Here is a 16,750-nt window from a genome sequence, read left to right as displayed (position 1 = left end):
TTTTCCATGTATACTTTTGCTTGGCTTTTTAAGACATTGGTTTTACTATCAACTCCCTTTCTAAACACATTTCCAGCATCATCTCTACTTTGATTCTTGCCTGATAACCCAAACTTCCTTACTATTTCAACTATCAGCTTATCCCCTACTCGAGCATCAAGATCCCCTAATATCCCTATATTCACATTCCTCCCAAAATTAATTTAAATCTATCCAAAACTCATCCTTTTCCTCTTCACTTTTCTCACTCCCATACACATATGGAGTCACAATAACCCACATCTCCCATCCCAGTTTCACATTCTCCTACATTAACCTTGAAAATGCTGGGATAGTGTTAACATCATAGAAACTGGTAATCTTGGAAGAATGGAACAAGGAAAATATCTAGAAGTGAAAGGAAATTTACTGAAGTTACAAAAACATTTTTTCTTTAACCATCTCCAATCCCTGACTCACTACCCTAGCATTCACCTCTCGCACCACCCCATCCATGTATAAGTTGAACAGCCAGGGCGACATAACGCATCCTTGACGAAGTCCCACCTTTACTTCAAACCACTCACTCTCTCCATTTCTAATCCTAACACAAGCTCTACTACTCTCATAAAAACTCTTAACAGCTCCCAAAAGCTTTCCTCCTATCCCATAAATCTGCATAACCTCCCACAGTGCCTTTCTGTCTACCCTATCATAAGCTTTTTCCAGATCCATAAAAGCCCAAAAAACATCCTTCCCCTTTCCTATAGCTTTCTCACATATCTGTCTTACCACAAAGATCTGATCTACACAACCTCTACCCGTCCTAAATCCACACTGTTCCTCACCAATTACTCCTTCTGTTCCTCTCCTAATCCTCTCAATTAAGATCCTCCCATAAGCCTTCCCTACTACACTCAACAGGCTAATCCCTCTGAAATTACTACATTCACACTTGTCCCCTTTTTCCTTGTAAAGAGGAACTATACAGGCACTCCTCCAGTCCTCCGGTACTCTACCCTCTCTCCAGCAAACATTAAATAACCTCACCAACCAGTCCACCATCACTGAACCTCCCTTTTTCAGACATTCTGCATGACATCCATCCAGACCAGGTGCCTTACCTGCTTTCATCATCTTTACAACTGCCTTCACCTCATCCTTCCTTATTTCTCCTCCATTCTCCTCACTCATCACTCTCATTTTCTTCGCATTTCCCACTGCAGCTATCTTTCCTTCCCTATCCTCCTTCACATTCAGCAACTCCCTAAAATATTCTGCCCATCTTCCCCTCACTGCCATCTCTTCCATTATCAACTCTCCATCTGTACCTTTTACCTTTTCTTCCCTACTTGATTCGCCTCCTCTTCCTCTCTTAATTTCTTTCCAAAACATCTTTTTATTACTTTCAAAATTTTCTGTCATACTCCTACCCCATTTCACATCTGCTCTCCTCTTTGCCTCCTTTACCTTTTGCTTTACTTCTCTTTTCTTTTCTTTGTACGTCTCATATGACTCCCCTGTCCTCTTTTGTAACCAATCTGTGAATGCTCGCTTCTTCTCTTCTACAACCTTCTTTGTTTCCTCATCCCACCATTCACTACCCTTTCTTCTATTTCCCCCTGTCCTTCTTGTTCCACACACCATCCTTGCACATTTTAAGACTCCCTCCTTGAACCATCCCCATTCCTCCTCCACACCCATCTCTGCTCTATCCTTCAGCTTCTTTTCGTACTCCTTCTTCTTTTCCTTTTCATTCAAGGAGTTCACTCTAAGAACCTCCCTGTGTCTTGCGACGCTGCTTCTGACCCAGGGCGGTGGGCAGGGTGCAGGGATGACCCGTCATCCAGGAGGTGCTCAGATGAGAGGAAGGGTGGGAGGGGTGTGGAGTGTATTTAGGGATGAAATGGGTGGGAGTGTTTTTATGCCTTTCCCTTTTTGGCTACCTCCCTTGGAAGGGGGAAAAAGCCTTGGTATATGTATGTATGTACAAAAACATTTTGATTGACAAAGCAAAATCTGTTTATGCAATTCTTTTAGAACTGGTTGTAAGGTAGAAAAATAATAATACACTGAGGCCTTTCTATTTTCTTACAAAGTCTTTTATTAACAGATTTCAAATGTTTTGGAAATGAGTACCTGAAAGCAGCAGTCCAACAGGAATGGCAATGGAGAGACTCCTCGTCCTACTGCCCACTTTCAAAACTCATCAAAACCCTCATTACGAGACTGGATTTCAAGTCCGTGATATGTGAGGCAATATATATTACTATTATTCCAAGGGATTTCTCCCCGTCCTCTCCTTTTATGCAATGGGGGGACAGAGAGGGGGGTCGCCGATTTAATGAAGCGGCCTTGCTGTGGATGAGCTGTGTCTTGCGACACTGCTTCTGACCCAGGGCAGTGGACAAGGTGCAGGGATGACCCGTCATCCAGGAGGTGCTCAGATAAGAGGGAGGGTGGAGGGGTGTGGAGTGTATTCAGGGATGGAATGGGTGGAAATGATTTTATGCCTTTCCCTTTTTGGCTACCTCCCTTGTAAGGGGGAAAGAGCCTTGGTATATGTATGTATGTATTATTCTAAGTATTATTATTATGATATTATTATTCCAAGATGAGAGGGAGGGAAGGGGGCTGGAGGGTGATAGGGATGGAATGGGTGGGAGTGGTGTTTTGGCTACCTACCTTGTAATGGGGAAGAAAGCCTTTGGTATATGTATGTATGTATCATTCATGGTGTACTGTATATCTTGGCTGGGACATCCCTCTTATATGGGGGAAAGGATATTTTAGCATACTTATGTATGTACATGTATGGATGGTTTCGATACATGGAAAGAACGAGTGAAGAAAGATTAGTAAAAGAAGTGTGGAATGCAGAGGTAGATGGAGTGAACAGGAGGGGTCAACTGAGGATAAGATGGATGGATGGACTAAATGGGGTGTTGAGAGAGGGATATCTGTTGAGGAAGGAAAGGAGAAGACAGAAGATAGGGGTGATTGGATAATACTGTGATGCATGGAAGGGAGTGAGTGGGGGATGGGGGGTTAGGGAGTGGTTATGTGTAAATATTTTGATGCAGACCAATGGGATTTCTCCCCTTCTTCTCTTTTTCTGCATGGGAGGACAGAGAGGGAGGTTTGCTGATTAAATGAAGTGGCATTGCTGCATTCCTTCTGACCCAGTGCAATGGGCAAGGTGCGGGGATGACCCATCATCCAGGAGGAGCCAAGAAAAGAGGGAGGGAGAGGTGGTGAATGGGAGTGGAGTGGGTGGGGATTAAATGGGTAGGAGTGGAATTTTGCCTTTTGACTTTGACCATCTCCCTTGAAAGGAGGAAAAAGCCTTTGGTATATGTATGTTTATATGTATTCAAAGAGTTTCATTCATCTCTTCAGAAACCCCAGAGACATTGATAATTGACTCCCTTTGTGTTTCATCCTCATCTTCATCATCTTCATCTTCATCTACTTCCATCTCAAACAGTCGTACTCTCTTACGAGATTCAAACAGAACGAGAGCAACTTTCCTTGAGCCTGAGACTGCAAGCTGTACCGCTGAACAGTGCTCCAACCGTCTGTAACCATTGGGATCTACAAGATTTGTTGCATCCAAACAAGGAATATCCAGATCTGCCACACATCGACCCCCATACACAGTCAGTGGAGACAGTTCAGCAGATGCAGCACCCACTGAGAGCTGCACAAAGTAAGCAGTTTGTGGCTGAGGTGTCATACTCTGCTGCTGAGCTGAAATATCAGAGGGCTCACACATTAGTAAGGAAAGGGTTTCATCTGTGTAAAATTGGACATCCAGGATATGCATCGGTGGTGACACTTCCATCAAGGAGAAAGAAGAGCGCCGGGAAGCATCATGGGAACGGCTGAGACCCACATCCAGTGTAGAAAATATAAATGGTGAGACAGAAATCTGTTGTTGTGGGCCTGGAATTTTCTTTGTCTCCCCAACCAGGTCCTGAGAGTTTGTAGACCACTGTGACAAATACATGACAGGCTGGCCACTAGGTACCATAGGAAGGACGACACTAAACACCTTGTTCTCCCGAGGACAACTCATCTGTGATATCTTAAAGCTGACTCCCTCTTCTATTTTCATTAGGGGTACAACAGAATGAACCTGCAAGGCTTGGCTAATCACCTCTGCAGGATGGGCAGCCATCTGATTCAGAACTTTGGCCAAGTTTTTGTGTTCTTGAACCAATGACTTTTCATGATGATGTGGAAATATCAACTCGTGATTTTGTAAATTTGGATGCTCAGCAAGGAATTTGACCCATGGATTCTGATCATTATCAGATGGATAAGTGAGGTTCTCGTCTTTGAGGTACTGGCCAACCTTTTCCAGTTTAAATCTGCTTCGCACCTCTCCATCAGGCCCTACTTGACATTCTTCCAAGCTGTCATGCAGGAACTCAGTGATGTATGTTACATCCTGTTGGGTGGTCTTGCTCATTTCTGCGGGAATTTGTTCACCCATTTTTCTAACAACCACCAAGTACAGCCAACGCAAAAAAGCTCTGAAATTATTCATAGAAGCATCCGTAACCTGCTGCAATTCAATAGCCTTCATGACAAAAGCCCCAGCTTCTCTCACAGCTGCTGTAACAAGGTGTTCTTCAACACCCAACATTCCAAACCTATCTGTGCGTCTTGCTAGGCCTACCACCTGACCTAGGTGGTAAACTAAGGCTTGACCAACTGTCTGTACATGCTTCAATACCAATTTTCGTATGTTTGAATAGCTTAATTCTATTGAGTGATTTAATTTCTTTATACCTTTTTCTGTAAGTTTATTAGAAATGAAAATATCAAACTCTGGGGTTGTAATGCCAAATACCAAAAGGTCAAGGAAATCTGCAGAAACACCACCTCCCTTAACATTACCAGCATAGGAAGCCAATTTATGATCCATTTCAAGAAGTATACTTTCCCAAGCTTCAGTAATTAGCTGTAGGGTGTGGTTAGTGTATGTCATAAGATTATAAATCTGCCCATACTTGTAGGCAAGTCTGAGGAGCTCTTTATGTCTATAAGCTAAAAGAACAGTTTCAACAGTTACACAGACAATCTCCTTGTTCTCCCCCTGACCGCTAGAAACTACGGCACTGATCATGTTAAGATCATGGGACATTACAGCATCAAGAATTTCACTAGCATATGGAAGATGAGTAGTTATGTCAATCCAACCACAATGAAAAAGCCCAAAGGCATAGAGGTCAATGCGACCAGCTGCAGTTCCAATGACAAGCATATTTAGGATGTTTTGATCACGAAGGAGACGATTGTCTTCTGTAGACTCCTCATTCCTCTCTGTAGCTCCTGTGTACGTTTTGGCAAGAGGAGGTAACTTTGGGAGATATATTCCTGACACATCCTGAAAAGGTAAAACATAATTACTCCCTAACTACCATATTACTATGCATTTAGCAAGTGACAATACAAACTTATGAATATTTTGGAATATTTACAATTGCTATTACAACAGTAAATGTCTGGAAGGAATGAAAGTGTTAAGAAAAATAGATATCTGGGGATGAACACAAAAAGGTTGTATGAGGGATGATTGTATGGACCAGAGACATGGAATCTGAAGGAGACAAAAAGGAAGAACCTACACATGGTTGAGAGGTATGGTATACATTATGAGGACAGACAGAGTGAGAAATGTGGAGGTCTGGTGAAGAATAAGGGTGGAGAGTTGGCAGATAGAGATTAGAGTCCTGAGATGGTTTGGACATATAGAAAGAATAAGTGGTGAAAACAAGCAAAAAGAGTGTGGAAAGCAGATGTAGGAGTGAATCAGGGCAAGACCAAGAATGAAGTGAATGGAAAGGGGATTACTGGGTGCAAGAAGAATGTCTGTTAAGCAAGTAAGAGAGATTGGAAAAGACAGGAGTGAATGAGGAGTGTTTATCAATATATGAGGAAATGATGCGGCCTGAGGAGATGTTCTTGTTTGTTCCATATATTTCCGATATGAATGAGAGAGGATGGGGCGTTTGCTATAAAATGAAGAGGTGGGAGTAAACCAGCTCTGGTTTTTGGGCCCTGCTATGGAAAAATGGAGTCTTAGTGCCTTACCCACAACCCAAGCAATGTGATGGAGGACAGGGATCACCCTTCATCAACAAGGTGTTAAGATGAGAGGGACAACAAATAAGTTTTGGATGGGTGTGGGGCAGGTGTAAAGTGGCTGGATGTTTTGACTTGACCAACTCCCTTAACCACTTCAGTACAAGTAAAATTCTCTTGTGCAGCATCAGCTGCCATATGTACGATTCATCACACTACTCGCATTGTAAAATAGAAACTCACTGCTGTATTACTAATTCTCTTTTACTCTAAATAACAATAAACACAGAAAACAGGATCAAACCAGTTCATAGAATCCAGAGATAACTCATGTTCAACCACAAAAAAATATATAATCATGAAGAACCCACAGTCGGAATAAAAGGAAACTTTAGAAGAAAGTGTAACTTCTATATTTCGGCTAATAGCTATAGCCCTCTTCAGGAAAGTACTGTGGGTTCTTCGTGATTATTATTTACAAATGTGCCACAACATTTTGTCTAAGTGATATATATATATACATACAGACGCTCCTCAACTTACGTTTTAGTTATGTTCCGAACGGCCGAATGTAACGTGAAAATGAACGTAAGTTGTTACTGTACGTTCCAGTAATGTATGACCATTCATACTGTACTATACATCCATAAATTCTATTACCATATCTTATAAAACACCCCTAAATCATTAATTATAAACATAACATTGTAAAATACATACATACATATACCAAGGCTTCTTTCCCCCTTACCAGGGGGGTAGCCAAAAAGGACAAGGCACAAAAACATTCCCACCCATTTCATCCCCAAAAACACTCCACACCCCTCCACCCTCCCTCCCATCTTAGCACCTCCCAGATGACGGGTCATCCCTGCACCCTGTCCACTGCCCTGGGTCAGAAGCAGTGTCGCAGGACACAGCACATCCACAGTAAGGCCGCTTCATTAAATCGGCGACCCCCCCTCTCCGTCCCCCCATATAAAGGAGAGGACGGGGAGAAATCCCTTCGGGCTACGTCAAAAATTTTTGCTCACACACACTACCTCACCCCCATTCCCCCGTCCAGTCCACCTCATGCATCACAACATTTTCCATATACAACCTTTCTCCATTCACCTGTCTTCTGCCCTCTCCCGTCCTTCCTTAACAGACATTCCCCTCTTCCCCAAAGCCCCCGTCACCCCATCCATCCATCTCATCCTAGGACGTCCCCTCATCTTCACTCCCTCCACATCTGCCTTCCATACCTCCTTTACTAGTCTTTCTTCACTCATTCTTTCCATGTGTCCAAACCATCCTAATATTCTTTCATCCACCCTATCTCCCAGCTCCCTTTCCACCCCTGTTCTCCTCCTCACTTCCTCATTTCTCACTCTATCTAGCCTAGTAACCCCCATCATACTTCTCAGACACTTCATCTCAAACACATTCAAGTTCCTTCTCTCTTCCTCTCTCATGTTCCATGTTTCTGCTCCATACAGTGCTGTTGGCACAATCACTCCTTCATACAGTCTCCTCTTAGCATCCATTTCCAGATTCCTATTCCTCATTACACTTTTTAAACCACCAAGGCATTTACTCGCTTCTCTCAATCTACATTCTACTTCCACCTTCACTCCACCCTTTCCTGCCACATTTGCACCAAATATCTAAAACTATCCACTTCCTCCAGTTGCTCTCCCTTAATGCTCACTTCCAGATTACTGCCACTTTCACCCCTTGTACATCTCATCACCTTACTTTTACCCACATTTATCTTCGGCTTTCTTCTATCACACACTCTCCCAAACTCTGTCACCAGCTTCCTCAATCCCTCTTCCGATCCTGCCACAAGCGCAGTGTCGTCCGCAAACAACAGCTGGCTCACCTCCCACTTTTCTCCATTTTCTTTAACCATCTCCAATCCCTGACCCACTACCCTTGCATTCACCTCTCGCACCACCCCATCCATGAATAAGTTGAACAGCCAGGGTGACATAACGCATCCCTGACGAAGTCCCACCTTTACCTCAAACCGCTCACTCTCTCCATTTCTAATCCTGACACAAGCTCTACTACTCTCATAAAAACTCTTGACAGTTCCCAGAAGCTTTCCTCCTATCCCGTATATCCGCATAACCTCCCACAGTGCCTTTCTGTCTACCCTGTCGTAAGCCTTTTCTAGATCCATAAAGGCCCAGAAAACATCCTTCCCCTTACCTATAGCTTTCTCACATATCTGTCTTACCACAAAAACCTGATCTACACAACCTCTACCTGTCCTAAAACCACACTGTTCCTCACCAATTACTCCATCTGTTCCTCTCCTAATCCTCTCAATCAAGATCCTCCCATAAGCCTTCCCAACTACACTTAAAGGTCAGATATCAACAGATATACCATTCACTAAAAATCATCGAAAAAGTACTTTTTAAAAGCATACAAATAAAGTTTTTACCTATTACAGAAGAATTTATTCAGAAAATTCACTTTTAATTGTGCCTCGCATACCACTTTTCCGAAGTCTAGATATTCAGAATAACAATATTGTTTGTTTGGCAACTGTGACGTCACGAACGCGGAATTCCCCGAACCTTTCCCGAAGCGCACGGGCGGAATGTTTCGAATAGCAGACGACGCAATGAAATGAAGACAAAACTGTTTTTTGCCAAATTTGATAAGATGTAGATGGTGGAATTATATAGAATACTGTCAGTATGTTTTTTTTTTATGTACATTAAACTGTAAATACAAAAAGTTATGGAAGTCTTGATATCTGACCTATAAAGGTCAGATATCAAGACTTCCATAACTTTTTGTATTTACAGTTTAATGTACATTAAAAAAAAACATACTGACAGTATTCTATATAATTCCACCATCTACATCTTATCAAATTTGGCAAAAAACAGTTTTGTCTTCATTTCATTGCGTCGTCTGCTATTCGAAACATTCCGCCTGTGCGCTTCGGGAAAGGTTCGGGGAATTCCGCGTTCATGACGTCACAGTTGCCAAACAAACAATATTGTTATTCTGAATATCTAGACTTCAGAAAAGTGGTATGCGAGGCGCAATTAAAAGTGAATTTTCTGAATCAATTCTTCTGTAATAGGTAAAAACTTTATTTGTATGCTTTTAAAAAGTACTTTTTCGAGCAATACGATGATTCTTAGCGAATGGTATAGCTGTTGATATCTGACCTTTAACAAGCTAATCCCTCTGAAACTACTACATTCACACTTGTCCCCCTTTCCCTTGTAAAGTGGAACTATACACGCACTCCTCCAGTCCTCTGGCATTCTATCTTCTCTCCAGCAAACATTAAATAACCTCACCAACCAGTCCACCATCACTATACCTCCTTTTTTAAAACATTCTGCATGGCATCCATCCAGACCAGGTGTCTTACCTGCTTTCATCATCTTGACTGCTGGCTTCACTTCATCCTTCCTTATTTCTCCATTAATTTCAAATAAATTAAATTCAAGCAATATAAAGTGAGATGGTGGAGGAGAAGGAGGAGGAGGCAAGGCACGTTCAGTCTGTCGTTTGTGCCATGTAAACAATGGACGCAGCGTCATGCGTAAGTATTGTTTGAACGTCTCATACTACGGAGAGCGTGCTAAACTCAAAAATTCACTCACAATTTTTTTTTTTTTTTTTACAGTCAGTTCAAACGTAAAATCGAAAAAACGTAAGTAGAGGAGCGTCTGTATATATATATATATATAATCAAGACACCGATGCTGGCATCCTCGTGTACCCACTCACACCTCATGATGTCTACGTAGGTGTCACTGTACTGAAGTGGTTCAAAATCCTTTCAGTATATGTACATAATACAGCATTCAAGATGGTATTTTTTTTCTATCTACCTATACACCAAAGGCTTTTTCCACCTTATAAAGGAGGTAGTAAAGTCAAAAGGCATGTACCCACTCACACCCATTCCACTCCAATTCACCATCTTAGCTCCTTGTGGATAACAAATTATCCCTGTATCCTGCCCACTATCCTGGGTCAGAAGCAATGCAGTAAGACAAAGTACATCCACAGCAAGGCAGCTCAATTTAATCAGCAACTCCCACTCTCTGTCCCCTCATGCAGAAAAAGAGAAAATGGGGAACCCTTCAGGCTGCATCAAAATATCATTCACACACATATGTATACATGATCAACATTTCAAACATGCAACAATATACCAAATCTCACATTTGAAAAAATTTGTATTTCTTACTCCTGGCAAATTAGTGACACCAACCTCAAATTCAGGTTGAGAAGATGAAGCTTCCTGAGATGCAGGGACATGTTGAGACCAGGACAATGAAGTAATATTGCATTTCATCTCCAACTTGTGAACAGGAGTACTGTCTTCAATATCAACCAAGATTATATCTCCTGCAAAGAAGATGGTGGGAAAAATAATGGACAAGTTAACATCCAAACATTGTTGCACTAACTTACATATCTATATCAAATCAGTCAATCCTTTGCCCTGTTTCCTTGCTGCAAGAGACCCACAGTCCCCAGGAAAGTTGCCACAGCCACCAGCTCAGCCCATTCTGAATCAGTATCTGAAAGGAACTAATGATCACCACCTGCAAGTGGTGGACCAATCAGTCACCAAACAGAAACATCTCCCTAGTGGTGTCTGTCTCCAAACCCCATAAACCAGATAAGCTAACCAAAAAGAGTGGGTATTTAGTCTCAAAATTGGGCCCAAGATCCCTTCCTATCAACTCTTACTATTTTTCACATAAGGACAGCTGACAACTAATAAATGTTTGTCACTGGTTCCTCCTCCTCCTACCAATTGGTGTTACGTAAACTGCCCCCTCCCCATCCCATACCCAACACACAAAAAAATGCAGCCAGCAGTCCACTCTTTCTTCCCGGTGAAATCTATGGGAGGGCCAAGAACTTTTGCTAGTTTCGGAGAGGCTGGAAGTTTACAAAAGAAGAAATTTGAGCCAACAACTGATTGAAAACCCTGAGTGTTTCTACTTGTGTATCATAAAAGTTTTAATCACCTGATGAGTAAGCAATTGCAAGAACTTTGCTGTCAGGTCGCCAGGTGATGCCCATCACTTTTACCTCTTCTCCAGGAGGACTGATGATCCATACACGTTGCCATGATAAACGATGCAATGCCACTTGACCTAAAAGATAAATCAGTATTAGAATTATAGTGCTTGCACACAAACAATATTCTTTCTATATCTATTTATCATATATACCAAGGGCTTCTCCCTTATAAGGGAGGTAGCTTGACAAGGCACACACACACACTCCCACCCATTCCACTCCCACTCATCATAGATGAATGGTCATTCCTGTCTCCTGTGCACTGCCTAAATCAGAAGCAATGCAGGAAGACACAGCACATCCATGGCAGGGCCACTTCATTTACATGGTGACCCTCCCTCCTTGTCCCCACGTACGAAAAATTTAGAAGACAGGGAGGAATCTCTTTCATTCCCTAAATTAAGTTTTAAATTTCTTCTTTCTTCACTAAAACACACACCCTCTAAAGCAATGCCTCTCATGAGGAGTTCATTCACTTCCTTAGGTAGGTATTTTTTCTATTGACCCAAATGTGTGGTTCACCTTCACAATCTGATCACAGAAGTTTCCCTCTAAGAAAATTACATTATTTCCATAGCTACTCCAAAACTTTTCAAGATTTACCTAACTTTATAACATGTAAGCTCTACTCAAGTGTCTGTGTTCATTTCTTGTCATCTAAAAAGAAGATAAAGAAGAAAAAGAAAACAAAGAAGAAAACATTGTGATAAAAAAAAACTCATGCCATTAAGTGCTTGGCTTTGACTAAGGTCATCACACTTGTCATATGTGCTCAGATATCCTAGGCAAATAAGTTCACATAGCTGGTGCATTTGAATGTGGATCTAATAATAATAAAAACTGCTACATAGATTTTAACTCTCATTTACCTAATTCTAGTATACAGGAAAAGAGCAATGCTCACTGGATCTCCCATCTCCTTTTCTTGAATTTATCATACCTAGCCTCAAATTCAGGCTAAATATGATAGATTAGAGAGTAAGAGATGGGACCCAATGAATGCATGCATGTGTGTGATTCACCTTAATCTTGGATCATGTGATGGACTCACAATCAACTGCTATTTCCCTCTTGGATGAGAGCTCAAGAGCTTATATATGGCCCATTCTATGAGTAATGCTGTGACCTTACACACATGCACACATCCAACTCCTTGGCCATCACAGTTGGAGTGGTTCACAGTGCAGCAATGTTAAAAAAAATTCAGCCATGAGCAGTTCTCAAACCAGTCAAGAATGGTACCACTGCACCATCAAGCCACATGATGGGATAATAATGCAACATGATATTTTGTGATAATTAGGGAGAGTGAAAGGGGAACACTTCCTAATCTAACCTAATATCCTGTAAAGGGGGTGGCTGAGTCAAAGCACACACTCATTTCATACACATTAAAATGTTTCTAACACCCCACCCATCTCAGCACCTGGAAGTTGTTTAAAATACATTTCATAGATGTGTATTCATAGTTGTGCACAAGGGTCAAATTAATTATAAAAAAGAGCATTTTTCTTAATAGGCTGCTTACTCACTCATGGTATTACAGGTATAAAATGACCCAATACCAAAATGATAATGGGTAAGCATTAATGAATGACAATTATCAGTTCTATTCCAGTATCATACATATACATTTTTCTCTTTTTTTTTTTTTGAAAGACACATTTTTTATGGGACTGTTTTAAGTTTGATTAGGTTTGGGTAGTTTTTATCATATTAGGTTAAGAGCTATTAGACAATGTAAATTCTATGTTAAATATCTGTGTTTGTGTGATTCTAAAATTTTACACAATTATCATAACAATATATTTACCTTGCACATTTGCAATGGCAACAAGGTCCATGCGGGGTGACCAAACACATTTTGTAATTTCAACAGCAACATGCCTTTCCTCAACCTGTTTCATAACACAAGTTGCCGCCATTGTCGACATTTCCGCAAACTATCAGCAATCCATTATATTATTCCATCAACATTGGCAATTTCACACCTGTAATGAAAATATTCATTGGAAAATCAATATACTTAAGGTGCATACTCAGGGCACTGTTCAATCTTGGTGTTTACTTTCAGCACACCCATAAATACCTGGATACTTACTGGCTGAGTGGGTTGTCACTGCTTGCAATGGCAGTCAAGGTGATGGCAGTTCAAACACTGCTGCAACAAGTTGGATCAAGGACATGGTTGATCAAATTCCATGCTACTGTCAGAGTGAAAAGCTATCCTCTAATAATTTTGGATGTATTTAGAAATTGATTCATCATCCAGCTCTAATATCTTTAAATTACTATTGTAATCATTAACATTAATTATAATGAAATCCATAAAAAGGACTTTATTCGTCAACAAAAACATATAAAAAATGTTACTATGTCAAATTATACTCCTCTCGCTATCAGACAAAAGGGATCAAGAACGTTTTCGATGTATTGCTCACGTCGTTTGAGAGATTAAAAAGATGCCACGTAGACTGCAAGACGACCTAACAAAGATATTAATGGTTTCTTCAAATTGTCCCTTTTAAAAGGGAACTAGTATGATCTCAGAACTAGTCTTGGAACTAGTAGGAGACCGAATGGGAAGCAAGTTCTCAATTCCCTCCCTTACCCGGTTTGGGAAGCTTTTGGAATAATGTTGGAAGAATAAACTAACCCAAGAAGGTCGAGTTTCCTTTCAACCAAGAATGGAAAGCTGGAGTAGGACCCATATACCCACAGTTCCCATGTTCTACCAGACGACTAACCTATAGCCCAGTACAACTCCTCATCCTTCGGTTTGTTTCATTGGAAGTCAAGGAGTAGCAGAATAATGATCGCTTCATCCAGAAGATGGGTGGCAATCTGTAGCATCTGAATTATTGTTGATCTATAAACAACAATTTTTTTTATCTTTTTTTTTTCTGTTACGGTTCGCCGTGACACTACAAAGTAAAGGGGCACTGTACTAGCCTCCTTACAAGGAGAGGGGGGGAAGGGGTTGTGACAACAAAATCCCATAAACTGATATAGGCCTAAATATTCTTTTCTGGATGCACTTGCACATTATTTTTTCTGCTATCCAAATCCGCCTCCAAAATTGTAAAAGATACTAAGTTAATCCCTACCACTATTTCGCAATTCCTAACCCAACTTATCAAAGTTTAGCTTAGGATTACCGTGTCTTAGGTTAGATTTGATTATGATACACTATTATTTCATCAACAATATTGTGACTGTCTTCATTCCACATGAACTATAAGAAATCATAACAGAAACCTTACATACATGGTCCTCATTATTTCATCTTTTGGACAACTGGTAAAGATTTACCAAGAAATGTCTAATTTACTACCCATTGTGATTATATGACACTTCGTCTTTGGTCAAAGATTCTGACTGTTTAAATATGTTTTTACCCTTTAATATCTTTATTCACGGAGGTAAATCCCTGGGTTAAATCACACCAGTATATTATTTTCAGGAGCCAATCTGAATAACGCTTTATAATATTCAGCACTGACTCACACCTATAGCTACAGGCGATGTGGTAAATCGCTTCAAGTAAATGCAATATTACAGGGGTTTTTTAGTGTTCCAGCAGCCAGGGAACCACTTAATCAAAGACATACGAGACCCCCTACTAAACTTTCATAAATAGCCTATTCATAAAAGTTATTGTTAAAACTGATTCACAACAATGACATAATAATCAACCTACCCTGACTATTCCCTTGAAAATACGTAATTTTTTTCAATTGTTGCAACAACAATCTGTACAAATTTTCGATAACGCGCGGCATAAACATTCTGGAGGAAGTTGAGGTACTAACTACTTATTTTAACTGAAACTGTCTTTTATATGATTGAAAAAATATAAAAATTAGTTTAAAATTGTGGTAATCAGGTCGTATTATGCACAATAATAATACAAGAGTTAGATTAGTAAATAAAATAATCAAGTGTTCTTAGAAATTGCTGGCATTGGACATTGGTGACAATCTTATCCAAAAGATAACCACTTTTGAAAAAATGTCCCCAGTCCATACATATATGATTTTCAGAGAGAAAAAAGTCTATGTTCCACAATTCACGTCCCCTTGTGTATACTCATGTTTACACCATGCATATTTTACTCTGCTGGCATAACCAATTTCTTAAACATTAAAGCGTATTTTCTTGCAATCAGTCAGTCATGACTACGCCAGTTTCCATTCCCATGATTCGTTTGGTTATGACAACATACTCTTACAATATTTAAGTGACTAATGAGTAATGATGTTTAAAAACCGTTTACTATACATAGCGATATTATCATGATATATTAAGGGGTATTAAGAAGATATCTCCCTCCACTAAGTTTTCAAAACGAATAACTTCATACCCCTAATTCTAATCACGTAAACACAAGAAACACGTATTTATTTTTCTATTTTATTTTATATTTCAACAAACGTGTCGAAATATAACATTATGAAGCAAAGATGATTACCATATTTCTCAAAGTAAACGATTATATATGTACTTTGAATTATGAGCTCAACTTGAACAACTAAGTGGCAGGAAGATTTAAATGGTAAATTCTAATACTGTAACACAAGTTATACATGTATAATTCATATATATATATATATATATATATGTATATATATATATATATATATATATATATATATGTATATATATATATATATATATATATATATTGTCAGTGTATTTGGGCAGGAGTTTTTCTCTAATGCATGTTTCATTAAAAGTGATGGCTAGTTGTGCATTAATAATTTTCTTAATGGTATTTTCCATATACCTTATTAAGGATTTGTTTTCCTTAGGAAGGAAATTTATGACTTGGCTGTATGTAGTCATATTAGCTAATATGACTACATACAGCCAAGTCATAAATTTCCTTCCTAAGGAAAACAAATCCTTAATAAGGTATATGGAAAATACCATTAAGAAAATTATTAATGCACAACTAGCCATCACTTTTAATGATATATATATATATATATATATATATATATATAATATATATATATATTATATATATATACATATATATATATACACACACACACACTTCAACGAACGGACGGCTTAGAGGACGTTCTGAAGAAAAAGTGAAATTTCGTGGATCCCGAAGCAAAGGTAGTACCTATTGTATTTACAGGGTGGGGGGGGAAATTGCTCGTGGTGTAGGGGATAGTGAGGAAAAAGGAGAAGGGGAGGGATTACTAAGGGAAATGGAAGGAAACGAGGAAGGAGAGGACTTGGCCCAGGCAGGCAGACGCCATGTAAACAAAAGAGGTCCCGACCAATTTAGTGACGACGAAATGTCTAACAAAAATGTAAAGATTAGAAACATAGATAAGAACAATTCAATGGAAGGTGAGGATAACAATTTCCAAGGATTTAAAGAGGGGGAGGCGGATACCAACCTCCCCCGACTAGCAAAACTGGAGGAAAGGCTTGAACAAATGACTGAACATTGGGAGGTTAGGTTCGGTAAAATGTCAAAACTTGCGGAAAAGTTTGAAAGATTGGAAGAACTAGAGAAGGCGAACAAAAACTTAACTGATGAAATAGAAGAACTAAAAAGACATTTAAGAGAAGTAAAAGAGGAGAATAAAGAATT

General features: G+C 39.7%; 1 protein-coding gene across 5 annotated transcripts; it reads right to left on the bottom strand.

The window, feature by feature from the left end:
• Window positions 1–2,057: 2,057 nt before the first annotated feature.
• On the bottom strand, window positions 2,058–14,966 carry APC4 (anaphase-promoting complex subunit 4). Of its 5 annotated transcripts, none has more exons than XM_076208190.1 (6): window positions 14,837–14,936; window positions 13,238–13,297; window positions 12,950–13,127; window positions 11,082–11,210; window positions 10,313–10,449; window positions 2,058–5,374 (listed from the first exon to the last, which is right to left on the bottom strand). In XM_076208190.1, the coding sequence occupies exons 3-6, from the start codon at window positions 13,068–13,070 to the stop codon at window positions 3,353–3,355; spliced, it is 2,409 nt and encodes an 802-aa protein (XP_076064305.1). In that variant the 5' UTR covers window positions 13,071–13,127; window positions 13,238–13,297; window positions 14,837–14,936; the 3' UTR covers window positions 2,058–3,352. The 5 variants fall into 5 exon arrangements, with proteins under 5 accessions (XP_076064305.1, XP_076064307.1, XP_076064308.1 ...); XM_076208192.1 differs by having other exon boundaries at window positions 13,238–13,294; window positions 14,837–14,924; XM_076208193.1 differs by lacking the exon at window positions 14,837–14,936 and adding an exon at window positions 13,884–14,795.
• Window positions 14,967–16,750: the final 1,784 nt, after the last annotated feature.

The sequence above is a fragment of the Oratosquilla oratoria genome, chromosome 24 (genome assembly GCF_046742065.1).
Source record: "Oratosquilla oratoria isolate Oo_2021 chromosome 24, ASM4674206v1, whole genome shotgun sequence".
Lineage (NCBI taxonomy): Eukaryota > Metazoa > Arthropoda > Malacostraca > Stomatopoda > Squillidae > Oratosquilla > Oratosquilla oratoria.
This window is presented reverse-complemented; position numbering and strand designations above follow the sequence as displayed.

Excerpts from the sequence above, each read along its gene's own strand:
- APC4 (XM_076208191.1), bottom strand. The coding sequence starts at position 13,070 with ATGTCGACAATGGCGGCAACTTGTGTTATGAAACAGGTTGAGGAAAGG. Across the intron at positions 11,211-12,949 it reads TGCCATTGCAAATGTGCAAG|GTCAAGTGGCATTGCATCGT; the intron begins GTAAATATATTG and ends TTTATCTTTTAG. Across the intron at positions 10,450-11,081 it reads TGCAATTGCTTACTCATCAG|GAGATATAATCTTGGTTGAT; the intron begins GTGATTAAAACT and ends TCTTCTTTGCAG.